General features: G+C 40.5%; 1 protein-coding gene across 4 annotated transcripts in view; it reads right to left on the reverse strand.

Annotated features, from left to right (window-relative positions):
* The window catches only part of LOC137425950 (inositol 1,4,5-trisphosphate-gated calcium channel ITPR1-like), a 465322-nt gene that overhangs the window by 185468 nt on the left and 261816 nt on the right, over nt 1-18038 (reverse strand). For 3 of the 4 annotated variants that reach the window (XM_078776380.1, XM_078776379.1, XM_078776382.1), the window contains 3 exons: nt 17737-18017; nt 16911-17111; nt 10951-11061 (listed from right to left, as the gene is read on the reverse strand). In XM_078776380.1, the coding sequence (XP_078632506.1) occupies nt 10951-11061; nt 16911-17111; nt 17737-18017 (593 nt within the window). The remainder of the gene's footprint in view (nt 1-10950; nt 11062-16910; nt 17112-17736; nt 18018-18038) is intronic. The other variant, XM_078776381.1, reaches the window with a different exon arrangement.

Below are 18038 nucleotides of genomic sequence, written 5' to 3' on the forward strand. Positions count from 1 at the left end.
CAACTTTTTGAGATATCGTTCTATATATCGTTCTTAACCCGATCTCTCAAAGGTGAAGAATCACTTTAAAAATTAAATAATTCTCGTATTCGGATCGGCATTTGGATCTTCACCAAAATCAAATCGATTCTTCCCTGCCACACATCCAACCTGTACACCAAGTTTAGTCCAAATCCGTCCATAACTTTTTGAGATATCCTGTTCAAAGACAAACAAACAGAGGGTGAAACCAGAACCTCTGCCCACATTCAGTGGCGGAAGTAATTATTAAGAGGAAATATAAACGATAACAGTAATGTCTCCTACTCCTTTTATTTCACTTCAAGGACAAGGCCTTCACCATCTTCAGTGTACTAGGTTTTTATGGATCAATCTAAGTACGCTCAACACCTGTTTGCTTGTGCTCGCTGATGTTGCTAAGTAAAAATGATACACAGAGTGACAGATTTATTGGAGATTATTTTGCAAACGAATGAACTCAAAACAAAGTCTGTATTTCCCAATACAATTTAATAGTGTAATTATAATAACAAATACCATTTGTAATAATTGGAGGGAAAATTTAAAACACAATTGATTAATGTTTTGACACAAAATGGATGATATTAGGAGTGGGATCCACACGAGTGGTTCAGATTAAATTGGTTCACGAGTTATCAAGTGACCACTATATTCGTCATGTGCGTGTGTCTGTCTGTCTGTCTGTCTGTGTGTGTGTCTGTCTGTGTGTCTGTCTGTCTCTCCGGAGCATAACTACCGATGATATCATCCGATCTTGATGAAACTTGGGTGGGGGGTTGATATCATGATCTAGTTGTGTCCTGCCGAGAGTGGGCGGATTGCGCCCATTGTGGGCGGAGCCACGCCCGAAAAAGATGTCTTTTTAGGGGGTAATCGAGTTCAAGCTACATCTTCTCCGAGGGGTTTGGTGGAATCTCACAGGGGTTTCGATATTTGGTTAAGCCAATGTCATGTGTCTCGCCCCACGGAGCTCGATTTTTTTTTAAATTTATTAATTTATTAATTTTTATTTTTTTCATTTCATTTTTCACCGAATTTCCGGTATTGTGTAGCTAACTAACCTCATAACTGATTATACATTATTTTCTATCTCATTTCAAGGTCAGTAACCTTCGCTTTGACATTTCCGGACCTGGCCTGTCCAGGCCTGTTTCGGTTACAGTCTGTCCTTTGTCATTGAATACCGCTCATTCATGAACCATCGTCGTCTCCTGACTTGTACATTTTAAGTTTCATTGATGTTTTGCTGGGAAGTTGTTTTATGTAGAGTAAAATTAACGATACTTATAATTAATTCTCAGTTTTTTCTCAATCTTACTATAGTTCACCAAATGTCTGTCCGTCCGTCCGTCCGTCTGTTTCCAGGTACCGCAAAAACGGCTGAACCGATCGCAACGAAATTTTGGGTGGGTAATCCTGGGACGACCTGGAGAAAAAAGGCTGTATTGTTTTTCCAATTTTTTTTTTCCAATTTTTCCAATTTTCCAGTTTTTTTCCAAACACGATGGAAGAATATTTACCGATATGAACAGTGATGTGGCTTTTATTGAAATTCTACAAATACTGTTTAGATTTTGATGATTTGCATGTGATATGATTTAACGGATGTTTATATAAATCGTTTAAAATTTTAAAAAGCCTTAAATTTCTGATATTTTGCCTTTTCATTTGGGCTTCCCAATTGAAGCCCCGCACGTAGGGTTGGTACCGTTGCTAATTAAAATTTTTCACCATCGGTGGAATTCAATGCTTTTGTTGTTGTTGCAAATTCCATACAAATAGCTCTTCTTTGTGAATCCTTGGCTTGATTAACATGCTCCTTTGGCTGGTGTATGCGAATAAATGCTTTGTGGGTTCAGTAACATCTATGACTCTTTGCTGGTATCTCGGTCGCGCTGTTTGGCCATTTTGCTATACACCACTGATTACGTTGGCCAAGCTAATTCCGCCGGCCATTTCAACTGGCATAGAAGGCCATGGGCCCTTGTGAGACAGGAAGCTAATCTCCGTTCATCATATTTGTGGATAGCTGCTGTTGTATTTCCTTTTCAGAAATCTGCCTGCAGAGCCAAGAGGGGAGCTGTGGCTTGCTACCTCTTACCATCTTCAATAAGGCCTTCGGTCCCTGGAGCTGAACTTGCAGAAATATTCACTGCTGTATTTTCCTTTCTCTTCTTTTCTTCCCTTCTACCTTCTAATTCCTTCTGCTTTTTAATTTTCAAATAATTATTTATTTGCTTAAAATTTTGCTTTGTGTTGATTTTGCCTTTTGATGTCATTGCTAAATTCTTTTCAGGAATACCTATATCGTACAGGTCAAATAAACTGCTGACAACACAACAACAACATGCATTTTAAGGCCATTTTCCCTGCTAGAGCGGGGGTTAGCCTTGCGGTCCCCATGACAATCTTCTCCATTTTGCCCTATTTTCTGCATCTCTCCTTGTTAACCCCCTTGCCCGCATTTCTTCTTCCACCATCTTTAGCCAAGTCTTTCTCGGTCTTCCCCGTCCTCTGCTTCCTTCTACATTCATTTCCATCACTCTTCTCAACCAGTCACTTTCATCCTTTCTCAACACATGACCAAACCATCTCAACCTGTTCCTCTTCACAAGGACTGCTGACAGCACTGCAGACTGCAGACTGCAGACTGCAGACTGCAGACTTCCTCGAAATGAACTGCTGACAATGTGCTGTATTAATTTGCTTCTTTGTCTGTTTATTTCCCTGTGCTTGCGAAGTCAAATGCGGGGCTAAGTGATCGGTTGCATACATATGTCGTACGTACATGTCTGCAATGAAAATTTTTCTCGGCTACCGTTGGTCCGACTGACACGAAATTTTCACCATAGTATGCGTCTACCAGTGCAAAAAATTATATTGATAATTATGACATCATAGGTCACGTGGTATGGGCGCCATCTTGGAAAAAACGAAAAACTTTGGACATCTATCTCTGAAACCACTCCATGGCAAAAATTGAACCATTGCTCATTGTAAGGAACTCCACAAGAGGAATAAGTGTTGTTAACGATGACGTCATAATTCGACAAGTACAATGCTTAGTCCAATCAGTTTGAAATTTATTGAGCGTGATCTAGACAACAATTAAAATGGAGAATGTAAACTTGTGACGTCATCGGTAATGTAGTTTTGTAGCCATATAGGATCAAGAGAAAAACCCTTAAAAAAACAGAAGAGTTGACTCGCACCATCTCGACTGCACGGGAGAAATATTCTATGAATACCACTCTACATGTAAACACTTTTCTGAGCATCTTTTTTGGTAGATTAAATAAATGAAAAATCACATTTTGATAGGTCATTGATGCATGAATGAAAATGTAAAATAATTATTTAAAAGAAAAATTTTCATTAATGGATAATTTAGATTTTTTAAATCCCACCTCCTTGGAAGTTTTCATTCAAGTTGAACCAAAATGGAAATTACATATCACATTGGACCCTGTTTACCTGCGGTGAAAACACTTATTGCTCAATAATGCCGACATAGCGTTGGCATCAATTATAGAAAGTCATCAGATCGAGGGTTAAATATGTGTTAACACTTTGCAAGGATGCAGTACTGAGTAATCAGCAGATGTGCTTCAAGCAACGAAGCGAAAAGACAATAAAGGCAGCTCAACATTCAGTGATTTCCCATGGCCATTTCAATTTAAGTCCCAAACGTATGGCATCCTTTTAAATGCCATTCCATTAAAAGCTAGTCCACGGGAGTTAGGCGACCGAATGTCAAATCTATGGCAACAACACTGATGATTTTATGGCCAGCACAGTGGATACCGTTTTCACTGAAGCGAAAATTAGCAGGATGTTTTTGGCAATGATCTGGTGAAGAAGCTTGATGTTTTCGGCAAGTTTATATTGAGTTGTGCACTACAAGGCACGTCTGCTTCACGTGTCCTTGGTAGGTCGTGTGATCTATTGGATATCACCACTACCCGTGTCCATCATTACCAGCAAAGCAGGTTATTTTGAAGCAAGAACTCTGCCTGACATACCACTGGTACTATTGTATTACTTTATAGTGTACACCGCTCCTTTCCTATTCCATCTCCAGACGCTGCATGACGTCATTGCCAGGCACCGAAGGGGGCCCGGCAATGACGTGCGCTGAAAGGGAGTACTCAGTTTTCACTCCGGTTTCTTTCTTGTTTGTTTGTTTGGGCGATATCTCAGCCATCTGTTGAACTAGGAAGCTGAAATTTTGGCACAATAGTGAGGAACTACTTTGTCAAAAACGGTATTTTTGTTTTTTGATCAATCAATTAATTGATGAGTTATTTAATTATTATCGATTAATTAAGTACCTGGTGTTGGGCTAGCGGCTAGGGTGCCGGCTTAGGATCTTAGGATCCTGGGTTCGAATCCCGGTCGATTGCTGAATTAACGCCAGGGGGGTTGACTCAGCCTGTCATCCTTCCGAGGTCGGCTAATTGAGTACCAGTTCACTGGTAATTCCCTGTTTGTCGTTAAAGGCGGCAAAAAGGGTTGGCGTCAGGAAGGGCATCCGGCCGTAAAACATTGCTTCAAAAAGGGGACCGAAAAACAACAACAACCACGGTGCCCGAAAAAGGCCAACCCCCGCTTGCGGGGAAAAATGGCCTCTAAAGGTGGTTATTTTTTATTTTATTTATAATTAAGTACCTATTTATTTCCGTTCTCATCTGGGCAATATCTCAGGCACCTTTTGAGCTAGGAAGCTGATATTTGGACATGACAATGACCAAGTGATCTGGCTATGAATAATATTTTTGATTCATTGATTAATCAATTAATCGATTAATTTTATTTATTGATTAATCAATGAATTATTTAATTTTTTAGATTAATGACTTATTTAATTAATTTTCAAAAGGTTACAGCTTCGGATGAACCTTTTGAGTTCGGAAGCTGATATTTAGACACAACAATGACCAAGTGATTTGGATGTAAAGGGTGGTTTTGATTTATTGTTTAATCAATTAATCGAGTAATTATTTAATTATTCAATTAATGACTTGATTAATTTTTTTTTTTAAAGTTACAGCTTCAAATGAAACGGTGGTGGTTTAGATATTCTATTAGCCACTTGATTAAAACTTTAATTATTTTATGATTATTATTTATTTATTTTTGTTATTAATCACTTATTTCTTTTCTTTCTCATCTGGGCAATATCTAAGGCACCTTTTGAGCGAGGGAGCTGATATTTGGACATGACAATGACCAAGTGATTTGGCTGTAGATGGTATTTTTGATTTATTGATGAATCAATTAATCGATAAATTATTTAATTATTCGATTCATGGCTTATTTGATTAATTTTTTTGAAGTTACAGACTCGGATGAAACGGTGGTGGCTTAGGTATTTTATTAGCCAATTGATTTATGAGCCAATTTATTAGCCAAGTAGTGACATGGGCATTGAGGAAGTTAGGAGTGGAGGAATGGTTGATCAGAGTAGTGATGGTAATGTACGAGAGAGCGCGCACAGCTGTAAGGACGAAGGACGGGAACAGTGGGGAGTTTGAGGTGAAGGTGGGAGTGCATGAGGGGTCGGTACTAAGTCCACTACGATTTGTAGCTGTGATGGAGGTTCTGGCTCAGAACGTAAAGCACGGTTTACCGTGGGAGTTGTTGCATGCAGATGATCTGGTGTTGATTGGGGAGAGTATGGATGGACTGAAGGAGAAGACGAACAAGTGGAATGTATGGAGGCAACAGATCTGAAGGTGAATATCGGAAAGACGAAGGTGATGGCAATGAGGTGAGGTGGAAAGAACTGGGAAGTGGCCATGTGCTGTGTGCAGGAAGGGTGTCGGAGTGAACTCCATTCAATGTACAATGTGCGCTGAGTGGGTTCATCAAAAGTGTAGTGGTCTGAGAGGGTCATTAACCAGTGTGGCAGCTACATTCAAGTGTAAGGTGTGCACAGAGGGAGCTGCAGATGGAGGAAATGTTGAGTTGGATCTTGGAGACGGCATGAAGCTGGAAGGTGTGAAAACATTTTACTACCTACGAGACATGCTGAATGAAGAAGATGGATCAGACTCAGCAACGGTTGCTGGAGTGAGATGTGCATGGAAGAACTTTTGGGAACTGAGTGGCATGCTGACGAGGAGGGGAGTGTCGTTGAAGCTGAAGGGAAAGGTGTATGCTGCATGTGTGAGAAGTGTTATGATTTATGGGAGCGAGATATGGGTAATGAACATAGAGCAGCAACGAAGGCTGGAAAGGGTGGACATGCAAATGGTTCGGTGGATGTGTGGAGTATCGTTGATAGAGAGGAATACAAATGATGAATTGTGAAAGATGATGGGAATAGAGCCTGTGATGGATGCTGTGAAGAGGAACAGGTTGAGATGGTTTGGTCATGTGTTGAGAAAGGACGAAAGTGACTGGTTGAGAAGAGTGATGGAAATGAATGTAGAAGGAAGTAGAGGACGGGGAAGACCGAGAAAGACTTGGCTATTGGTGGTGGAAGAAGAAATGCAGGCAAGGGGGTTAGCAAGGGGAGATGCAGAAAATATGGCAAAATGGCGAAGATTGTCATGGGGCCCGCAAGGCTAACCCCCGCTCTCGCAGGGAAAATGGCCTTAAAATGCCTGTTGTTGTTGTATTAGCCAAATGATTAATAATTTAATTATTTTATGATTACCATTTATTTATTTCCTTTCTCATCTGGGCAATATCTCAAGCACCTTTTGAGTTAGTAAGGCGATATTTGGACACAACAGTGACCAAGTGATGTGGCTATACATGATATTTTTGATTTATTGATTGATCAATTCATCGATTAATTATTTATTGATTAGTCAACTAATTATTGATTAATTATTTTTTTCCAATTAATGACATTTAATTAATTTTCAAAAGGTTACAGCTTCAGTTGAAACTGATGGTTGAGGTGTGCTATTAGCCAATTGATTAAGAAATTATTTTACGATCATCATTTATTGATTTTAATTGTGCAATTAGTCAATCAATTATTGTACACCTCTCCCTCCCAATACCGTCTCTACGTGTCACGCAGGAGGATGTTATTTATTTATTTGGCATAGGGGCGGTGTACCTTGAATGTATCTGTACTTGTTTTATATACTTGCCAAGAGATCTTTCTATTTTACATTGCTATGTTGAGAGCCAAAATCGTCCCGAGCACGAGTGGCTTGGAAAGCACTTCACTGCAGAACTTAATGAACTAATACTTGATATTGATAGGTCACGGTTTATATTGACATGATTGGAAACCCTTAGTGCGCAAACCGCAACAAACTTTCTCCAAAACGTCTCCAGTTAATGGGATGCATCTTGCATCAACATAATGCCGAGCTTTGTTGTTGTTGATAGATATAAGCATTATAAGCATGTCTGCACGACTCAGTCATCCACAACGTTTTAAATTGCTTCCTAGTCTGAATAAAATGAATGTAGTTGATAAGATGACTCACAACAGAAAAGACACTTTTAATCCTCACTTTCACACTACTTTCCAGCGTAACAGCGAATACAATTGATATGTTACACCAAATACATCATTAATCGTGGGTGTGTATTCGACAAATTACGTCATTAATGGTGGGGATGAGAAACAAAGAATCAGTGGGAATGATCTCCTGAAGTCCATTTCCATGGGTTCTCTCAAATGTTGTCGTATATCAGCCCTGGTACTGGATGCTGCGATTCCGAAACAAGTCCATTATTCTTGCAATACATTTAAATTCTGTTTTAACAACGTCGAGCCGTCACGTTCTTTTCATCGCAGCAATATTACATTGTCAGATCATCCTCACACCATCGAAAAAAGGATTTCAGTGAACTATGATCTTCGAGTGTCTAGAACTTCGTGTCCAATCAGATTGCTGTGTTATATATATAATATAACCACCTTTAGAGGCCATTTTTCCCTGCAAAGCGGGGGTTGGCCTTTTTCGGGAACCGTGGTTGTTGTTGTTTTTCGGTCCCCTATTTGAAGCAATGTTTTACGGCCGGATGCCCTTCCTGACGCCAACCCTTTTTGCCGCCTTTAACGACAAACAGGGAATTACCAGTGAACTGGTACTCAATTAGCCGACCTCGGAAGAGTCAACCCCCCTGGCGTTAATTCAGCGATTGACCGGGATTCGAACCCAGGATCCTTGGATCCTAAGCCGGCACTCTAGCCGCTAGCCCAACACCAGGGATACATCATAAATACCAGGGATACCAGGGATACCAGGGATGAATGCTGTGTTAACTAGATGTTATTCATAGAATACTTACTCTGCGCAGTCAACTTATTGCGAGCCAACTCTTCTGTTTTTGAACAATTTTTTTTCTTTGATCCAATATGGCTGCCAGACCACGTGAGCGATGACGACATAAGTTTATGTTCCCTAATATAATTGTTGCATAGATCACGTTCAATACATTTCAAACTGATCAGACTAAGCGTTGTCCATGTCAAATTATGACGTTATAATTATGGCACCAATGACGTCATCATTAACAACACCTATTCCCCATAAGGAGTTCTTTACAATTAGCACAACAACAACACAACAGGCATTTTAAGGCCATTTTCCCCGCAAGAGCGGGGGTTAGCCTAACAATCTGCGAATCTGCGACAATTGCTGCGATGAAAACAAACAACTTTACAATGAGCCATGTTTAAATTTTTTCCATGCAGTGGTTTTCGAGATATAGAGGTGCAACATTTTTCGGTTTTTACAAGATGGCGCCTGTAACACATGACCTATGACGTCATGATTATCATCAAAATATTCTAAAGGAGGAGGTGCTCCTATGGTGAAAATTTAGTGTCCATCAGATCAACAGTTGCTGAAAATTTTAAAATAATGATCGGATGGATAAGTGTTGTATTTGTCGAATTATGACGTCATAACGAAGGCACCAATGACATCATTAACATATCTTATTGCCCATGGGGAGTAGTTGACAATGAGCCAGGTCTCTATTTTTTTCCATGGAGAGGTTTCAGAGATATAGAGGTGCGAAGTTTTTCCAAGATGGCGCCTGTACCACGTGACCTATGACGTCATAATAATCATTAAAATATTCTACTGGTGGAGGCCCTCCTATGGTGAAAATTTCATGTCCATCGGAACAACGGTTGCCGAGAAAATGAATTTTTAAAATGCAGACACGGCACACGGCACACGTACGCACCTGAATGCTTAACTCCGCTTTTCGCTTCGCGAGCGCAGGGTAATTAAAGTGATGTGTATTCTGATGTTGGACAAATGCAGATCAATCCAATTTGAGGTAGACATAACTAAAACCAGTGATCGTATCATTTATGATCAATTATGGATAATGAAACAAAGAGCAATGAAGTTTGTGTTTACTGATTGTTAATGGTAAACCCTTTAGGGAGTTACATGGATTTTTTTCAGCATTACAGAGAAACGACAAGCGCTTGGAAACGAATAGTGACTTTGTTTAATGTACTAATCTGACACTAGCAAGAAAATAAATCAGGAGCTCGTGACCACTCGTGGTCAAATGGACAAGGATGCAACCATCAATTTGAAAATTGTTGCTTTTAATAATATGATTATTCGACCATCAATTTTTCAATTTATCCTCCTTTTAGGGTACAAAAAAAAACAAGTGGTTGTAATTTGATTGATGGGGAGTGAACGACTGCATTTCACTGTGTATTTTAACCTTGACGCAAGTTTTTCAGAATTATAAAAATAGTACTAAAATTAGTACTTGCATTAGTATTTCTGCTGCTGCTGCTACTACTACTACCACTACTACTTTTTTTTTTGTACACAAGATCGAGGCTCGTGTAAGAGCTAACATTAATCACAAAAAGAGAAACTGACACATAAAATATAAGATAAAGGGAGCAGGAGACAAGATGGAGAGTAGGGACATCGGGAGATCTGTGGGAGGGAGAGGGCTTGGGGGGAGGAGGCATGGGAAGGGGGAGGGGAGGGGTTGGGAGAGGTATAAAACACATGGACACTGCTAGGACTTCCAGGAAAGAAGTGGGAATTTCAAAAAAGTGGATCTGGGGTGAATTAACGGGGGTAGAAAAGATCAAGGTTTTGGATGGGTACGCAGATGATGGTGAACAGAGAGTAAGAGATGGTGGTGAACAGCTGTTTTAAAGACCTGGAGGGTGGAGTGGGATTGAAGAGAGTGAGGGAGTTTGTTCCAGAGGCGGGAGAAAAGAGGAATGAAAGAGTGAAGGTGAGCAGAGAGTTTTGAATTTGGCAGTTTAACCATAAGAGGGTTGCTGGCAGATCTTGTGCGTCCTGCAGGAATATTTGGGGGACAGAGCACAGACAGAGCTGGGGGAGCTAGGCCGGAGAGGAGTCGGTAGAAGACAGAAAGACCACCAACCTGCCTTAGCGTCAGCCAATGAACATTTCTGGCTCATGTCTTTCACAAACAGGCTGGCCAGGCCTGATGTTCGACTGTTGTCGGAATTTGTAATTTGTTCAGGGTGCCGGTGATAACTCACCTAATCTTCATGAAATACACCGTGGGACATCTTGTGTCTACGAAAGTGTTGGCAGACGTTTCCTGCAACCTCAACTTCCTTCCCCCAATGGATAGCACATACATTGAAGCATCACCCTTGTCTGAGAAATACCAGAACAGCAGTTTATGGCCTCTAGTTTATCCTGTCAGACCATTATCAGCCTGCCTATATTGTTATAAACAATAACTTCAAAAATGTGGATTACATAGTATTGTTTTCCTTGTCAGCCCTACTTGGAATCAGTTGCCATTGAGATTGATGGAAGGGAACAAAACGTCAAAAAACAAATACAAACCCAGATCCAGATGAGTCTTTCAAAGTCAGTATCTTGACTATTTTGAACTCACTGACAACATTGTTGCAATTACATAATAATATGCAAAGCCTTTGAGTTTGTGTTGTTAAATAAAGATAATGCAGCAGTTCACCTTGAGTTCAAGGACGAGATCCATATGTGTGCTGGCAAGAGGCTGGATGTCGTTGAGGATGAGCGAAATAATGATGTCAATGCCGTTTGATTCATGCGTTGCGATGCAATTCTGAAAGGTATGGTCAAATGATGCTCATATTCCAGAGTTTCTTAATAATATTATCAACACAAGAGTGTATCGTCATCAGTGAACAACATAAAAAGTAACATGAAAAAAACAAAAAGTCAAAATATCATAGACTTAATAAAAAAATCATTTGAGCATGCATATTTGGGGTACCGTAATCTAAATACAATATCATGTATGCATGGAGGGGTAGGGTGGCACTAAAAACCGAATGTTTCATAATTTTAGGTCTTAGGGTCCGGTTTTGTTTGATCGCATGAGAAAACACGCTTGGTAAATTTTCAGAGTGATCGAATCATATTTAGAGGTGGCTCATGGCCTCTAAAGTTTCTCTACTGGCGTGGTCAACCGACCATGCGCGGTCTACCTCACTCGGCCACCGCGCCCCTAATAATAATAATAATCTTACTATAATTCACCAAATGTCCGTCCATCCGTTCGAAGGTACCGCAGAAACGGCTCAACCTATCGAAACCATATTTTGGGTGGGTATTTCTGGGACCCCTGGGAGTAAAATAGGCTATATTGTTTTTCCAATTTTTCCAAGTTTTCCAATTTTCCCAAACACGATGGGATAATATTTACCGATGTGAACAGTGATGTGGCTTTTGTTGAAATTCTACAAATACTGTGTTTTCTACGTACCAGGAGAGAGTAGATCGACTCCTGACGAACTCTTCCTATATAAACGTGCGGCTCCGAAGTAACATGGCAGCGTTTGCAAAGCGACTGAGAAACAGGTGCAGCGGCCGCTTCCGTTTTGCGGAATTCAATCTTTTTTCAAAATGGGCGCCATGTACTGTTTAGATTTTGATGATTTGCGTGTGATATGATTCAACGGATGTTTATATAAATCGTTTAAAATAAAAATAAAAAAGCCTTCAATTTTTTATATTTTGCCTTTTCATTTGGGCTTCCCAATTGAAGCCCCGCCCATAGGGTGGGTACCGTTGCTAGTAATTATCTATCTATAATTCCAGTAATCTCTGTGTGTATGTTTGTTTGTACGTTTGTATGTTTGTATGTTTGTATGTCTGTGACCGCTGTTTCTCGACAACTACCGGTCCGATATACTTGAAACTTGCCAGGTATATTGCTGGGGACCCGAGGATGTGCCTTTTCAAGGTTTTAAATTAATCGCAGAAGTAGTTGCCGAGCTATGTCCAAAAAACGATTCAACCAATCAGAGAGCAGCGAGCTATCACGTGTGCCGAACGTGGCGAACAGACTCTGCCTCGGATGGCACATTTGAGAGCGTATTCATTTATTTCCCGTCGGCAAACTATGTTGCCGTTAAACTATGTTTTAAAACTAATTAAAACTAATTTGCGATTCATCGTAACTGCGATTTGCGACCTTCCGGACAGTGAGGACTGCACTTCCGGCATCCAATCACAGAACGCGTTATTGCGTAGGCGTGGCCGATGTGAGAGCGAGCTGATGCTGAGCCCAGCGCGTGCGCCATTACGGTACGTAATTCGATTTCTTCCGGAGAAAATAATAATTTCTCGATTTCTTATGCGCATTATTTCTCCCAATTCAGTCAGAGCGAAGGGCGGAAGCGAAGAGCGTTGTTTTTTTTGTTTACGGGCGTACGGGCGGGGTAGAGCGTACGGGTAGCGTTTTTTTTTTTTTTTGGCACATTTGAGAGCGTATTCATTTATTTCACGTTGGCAAACTATGTTGCCGCTATGTTGGCGTTAAACTATGTTTTAAAACTAATTAAAACTAATTTGCGATTCTTTCGCTTTCCTGCGCATTTGTGCACGCTATGGCGCTTTCTTTACCAAACTCCGCTAGCCGTTAGCTTTGGACCAAACCATTTCATGTAAATAGAGGGGGGGGATTGTCACCGTACTCGCAAGCCGTTAGCTTTGGACCAAACCATTGCATGTAAATAGAGGGGGGGGGGGATATACTTTTAGATATATATATAGTACGGGCATGCCCTAGTAATAATAATAACAGTAATAATAATAGGGTACGTTTTAGTTTTTCTTTTTCATCTTAACCCATTAAAGCCCACTGGCAACAATAGTTGCCAGTGATTTATGTTCATTATTTTTGAAGTTTATGAATTTAATGATCAGATTATATTTGTCTATGTTGCAGTTTGTTATGTAATATGTATGGACATAATAATGTAATTATAATATTATTATATAATTGTATGTAATTATACAATTTTGTATTGTATGCTCACCGCAACAAGCCATGTTGCGGTGAGCAACCCCTAACTATTATACGATTTGCATAAATTTTTACGTGTGTGATTTCTACAATAAATGGAACTACTTTGACTGGAAAGACCATAATTTTCATGTTTGAAATTTTTCCCCTATTTTAGTGCCACCCTAATGGAGTGTGTGTGTGTGTGTGTGTGTGTCCGGTAGGGGGTAAGAATGAAGAAGAGTGGGGAATTGTGGGTATTGCATACAAGAGAAAAAAGGGGGAGAAAATGAATTTCTGCTGTTGCTACACACGTATTATGTAGATGACAATTCGTCTATTTAACGAGACGTCTACTGAGTGCAAAGCATCTGAAGAAGAGGTGAAGATCGCAGCAACAATGTCAATATATTTTCTATTTAAAATATCTTAGAGAATGTGATGAAAAATATTACACGATAAATTTTCTCTTTCACCTAGTATTAGCATTCCAAAATAATAACATCGCAAAATTGATACAAACTCTCATTCGTTGTGCTCCGAAAAACATGTTTGGAAGCTGTCTCCAAGCCTAGTGGTTTAACCGATCATGCAGTACGATGAGAATGAGCAAAACAAGCTTTTATTTTGACAGAAAAAGAGGCAGAATTTTTTTTTTTATCTCATATTTGCCTTGCATTGAACAATGATCTTCAATTGAAAGTGTGAAGAATGTCAGAAAATGCATAAGCAGATGGATGGGAAATATGTCGAGGCGTTGTTAATATTATATTTCATGAGGTAGCCTCGACCTGCTAAAAGGATAATGGATGGGCACAGAGATGGAGAAATAATTGGAATCTTCTTCATTCGTATGCATTGCAAGACTACAGGGTAGCATCATCGGCTGAGGGTGCAGCTGTGCTGCTGAAGCAGTGCCCCCTATAGGTTTGGGCAGGAATTTGGAATTCCGTTCAGGGCGCCGGCGGTAACTCGCCTACTCTTCATGAAGGACACCGTGGGATCTTTAACATCCACCGACTAATCCCGGCAGATTAGACAGACGGTTTAACGTCTATCCGAGGGCCGGCACACACATTGACGAATCAACCTGCCTGTGAAACACCGGGCTGACAGTTTATTGCTCGGTCGACAGTCTAGCCTAGGCTCGACTGCTTAGAGTTCTCGAGGCCATCCTGCCAGTCCATAAATTGGAATCATCCTCATTTCCTATGCAGTCTGTGGCTGCTGGTTGCATCATTTCTGGGAGTGAGGCTGTACCACTGATGCAGTGCCTCCTGTTTCCAGTAAGCAGATACTCATTTTGCCGACCTTGGAAGGATGCCAGGCTGATTCAATCCACCTGGTATTATACTGTACAACGGCACGACAGGGGCTTGAACTCAAGACCCTGAGATATTAAGCAGCCACCTTAACTGTTAAGCAAACGCCAGGCTTCAATTGGAATAAGTTGTCTATATTGAATAAGTGAAGTTATAATTCTAATTACAATATAAGTTAATATAATAATATAAGTAATATAAGTTGTAATAGTTACAGTTATTATAATGAGCCACGTCATCTTCCAGTCATCTTCTTCATCTTCACTTCTCAAAATCCAGGCTTACTCGCCCCCACTTCGTCATTCCTCTTTTTTCGTGCCTGTGAAATTAAATTGCCTCCCTGAATCATTCAATTTCAAATGTTCCTTCAAAGTAATGGCACACCACCATCTAATGTCGTCTTGCCATCCCTACCTGTGTTCTTTATACCCCCCATTAATGCACCTCACACGCAACCTTCATAACACTACTCGTACCTACCAGCTCACCTCCATATTGTTGCCTATTCATCCACATAACTGCTTGCTTCTCATCACTATGACAAATTACCTCTCAAGCCCCAGATCTCCACTGATCCAAAATAATGAAGAACTAGAACAATGTGATTGTGTCGCCAATATGCCTCCGCATAGTCCCACAACGGGTAGATGCCATCACTCTGCATATGTATGGGTAGGGGATCACATTTCTGAAGTTTCGTGTTGATCGGATTCGGATAAGGTTCGTTTTTCTATCCAAGATGGCTGCCAAACCAAGTGGCCTATGACATCATCATTTTCAAACTATATGCAACAGTGCTGTTGGATGATATTTGTAAAAATTTGCATTGATAGGGTGAGCGGTTTCAGAGATATAATTATTTAATATTTTCCTTCAAGGGAATATGGCTGCCAAACCATGTGACCTATGATGTTTTCGTGATCATCTTTTAATCGCCATGTCTAGTCGACTGACACACGTAAAGTTTTGAGTCAATCGATTTGGTGGTTTGGAAGAAGATGTTTTTTTAAGGTTGTAGGTTAAATCCAATATGGCTGCCAAACCATGTGACCTATGATGTCATAAATTTAATATTTCAATACAAATGGGTCATAGATCATGTGCATGCAATTTCAGATTTTTAGGATAAGGAATTAGATTAAAACATTTTTGGCTGGTATACCACTTCACCGATGTCATCATTATCATGCTTTTGTTCCCCATTGGGAGTACTTTACAATGTGGCAAGTTTCAAATTTTTCCATTCAGTGGTTTCTGAGAATTTTTTTTAAAATTATTTGCTTTTAATCCAAGATGGCTGCCATACCACGTGACATATGACATCACAATTATCATAAAAACATTCTGCATGGCTTTCACTCCTACCCTGAAAGTTTTGTCTCAATCGGACATGTGGTTGCTGATAAAAACGAGGTTTAGTCCGTATGGACGGACGGACGTACGTACATAGGGACGTACGGAAGGACACCCCAAAAACATAATGCCTGTCGGCGGAGGCATAAAAATGCAAATTTTATCTTCAGATAATCATTGAGAAGAAAGACAGAATTGAAAGCGCAATAAAAAGCTTGGAGAAGAAATAACAAGTCCACAGTATTCAAACAGAATCAGCAGGATTATTGTGGCTCCTATGGTCCCTTAGCTTGAGGCAATTTTCCAGAGCTCTGTTAGAAGAAGGAAAAAAAATAAATTGAGAAATGAAAGATATAAAAGGAAACTTTTAGTTGGGCACTGGTGTTAAGAGGGATTGTTCTTTGAAAAAATGGTGCCTAACTTTAATACACTGAGAATAAAGGGGGAAATGGATTATGAAGAAAAGCTGAAAGAACGAGAAGGGCACTTGGTAGAACACTTACCCGATCTCTCAATGGTAAACAATCACTTAAAAATTATAGTGACTGGATCTGGTTCTTCACCAAAATCGAACCAATTCGTCCTTGTTAAACAGCCAACCTGTCCACCAAGTTTTGTCCAACTCCGTCCACAACTTTTTGAGATATCGTGCCATTTATCGATTTTGGTGCTATCTCTCAATGCTGAAGAATCACCTAAAAAATTCTAGTATCCGAATCCGGATCCGAATATCTGCTGTCGATCTTCACCAAAATCCGATCAATTTGTCCTTGTCACACGTCACACACCCAACCTGTCCACCAAGATTCAGCTGAATTCATCCATACCTTTTTGAGATATCCCGCTCACAGACAAACAGACAGACAGACAGGTATTTAAAATAAGAGATTGATAAATGTGAAGTAGAAAAACTAGTAGAGTAGAGGAAGAGAAGGAAGGATGCAAGGGAGTGAGTAGAAAAAGGGCTGAGCATAAAATAAGTAATACCTGGTTGTCATGGCAGGGCCCCTGACAGTACTCTGTAAGACTCTCCAGTGATTGGTTGACCAAGCCAACATTTCTGCAATTGATGTACAACCCAAGAAGACCAAGGCCACCAGTGGTTGAACCACAGATGCAGTCGAGAAATTGCAGGGTCTCACACACGAGGTTGAAACTGTTTTTGCTGCTCTGTCTGCGTAGCAGATCCTAGAGAGATAAAGGGAAACAGAAAGACTCAGGCAATTCAGTAGGAAGGCATTTGAAAAGAAGACAACAGACAAAGCTGTAGGTAGTAGGTTGTAGACAGCAACCGCTCAGGGTAGTACTACTGTTCTGGCTGAGGAGCGTTAAAATGGTGCCAGGAACCATCTCACACACTTCATGTCAGGATTGCAGGTCTTACTTTCTGTCTCACTCAAACGATAACTAGCTAGGTTAACCTCTCTTTCTCGCAAACAAACACCATACACTTTTCTTCTCTTTTATTTCAGGCCTGGCCTCGATGAGGACTATATAGTCCGTGACTGGAGCCTTCAACATAAAATATACAGTATTACTATATGGTACATACTCCTGTGTGCTCCTTCCGTGTCCATCATGCATTATTCTAAAGGATCTCCACTGTCGAGTGGCAGAGTCTGTGCTGCATTAAAGACACTCGAGCTTTATCTCATCATTATTTATGGTCCATTGCTTCTTTCCATAAATGGATGCTTCCATCTCATCATTATTTATGGTCAATTGCTTCTTTCCGTAAATGGATGCGTTCATCTCATCTTTATTTATGTATTTCAGCAAGGCCAATGATTGCGAAGCTACGGCAACATCAGACCTGCAGAAGATGATTGTGGTTCTCGCATAGAAGTTGGAGGAACCTCAGGATGGGCTGCATTATACCGATGGCTGGGCTGATGTCTCCCTCTTCGGAGCTCATCTGCCGTTCACCCACGCTGCCTGTCCCTTCTCCAAAGATGTGAGCTTCACTTGATCGATGCCCTGATGCAATTCCTGGATCCTCAGCCTCACGCTGTGGTGGGATCCTCTGGCTGTTGTTTGTGGCATCTCGGACATGGTCACTGGATGGATGCTGCACCTCGTGTATTGGGTTATGGACTGAGGGCAAGGAGCACATCA

The sequence above is a fragment of the Myxine glutinosa genome, chromosome 4 (assembly GCF_964187855.1).
Source record: "Myxine glutinosa chromosome 4, kmMyxGlut1.1, whole genome shotgun sequence".
NCBI classification, from domain to species: Eukaryota; Metazoa; Chordata; class Myxini; order Myxiniformes; family Myxinidae; genus Myxine; species Myxine glutinosa.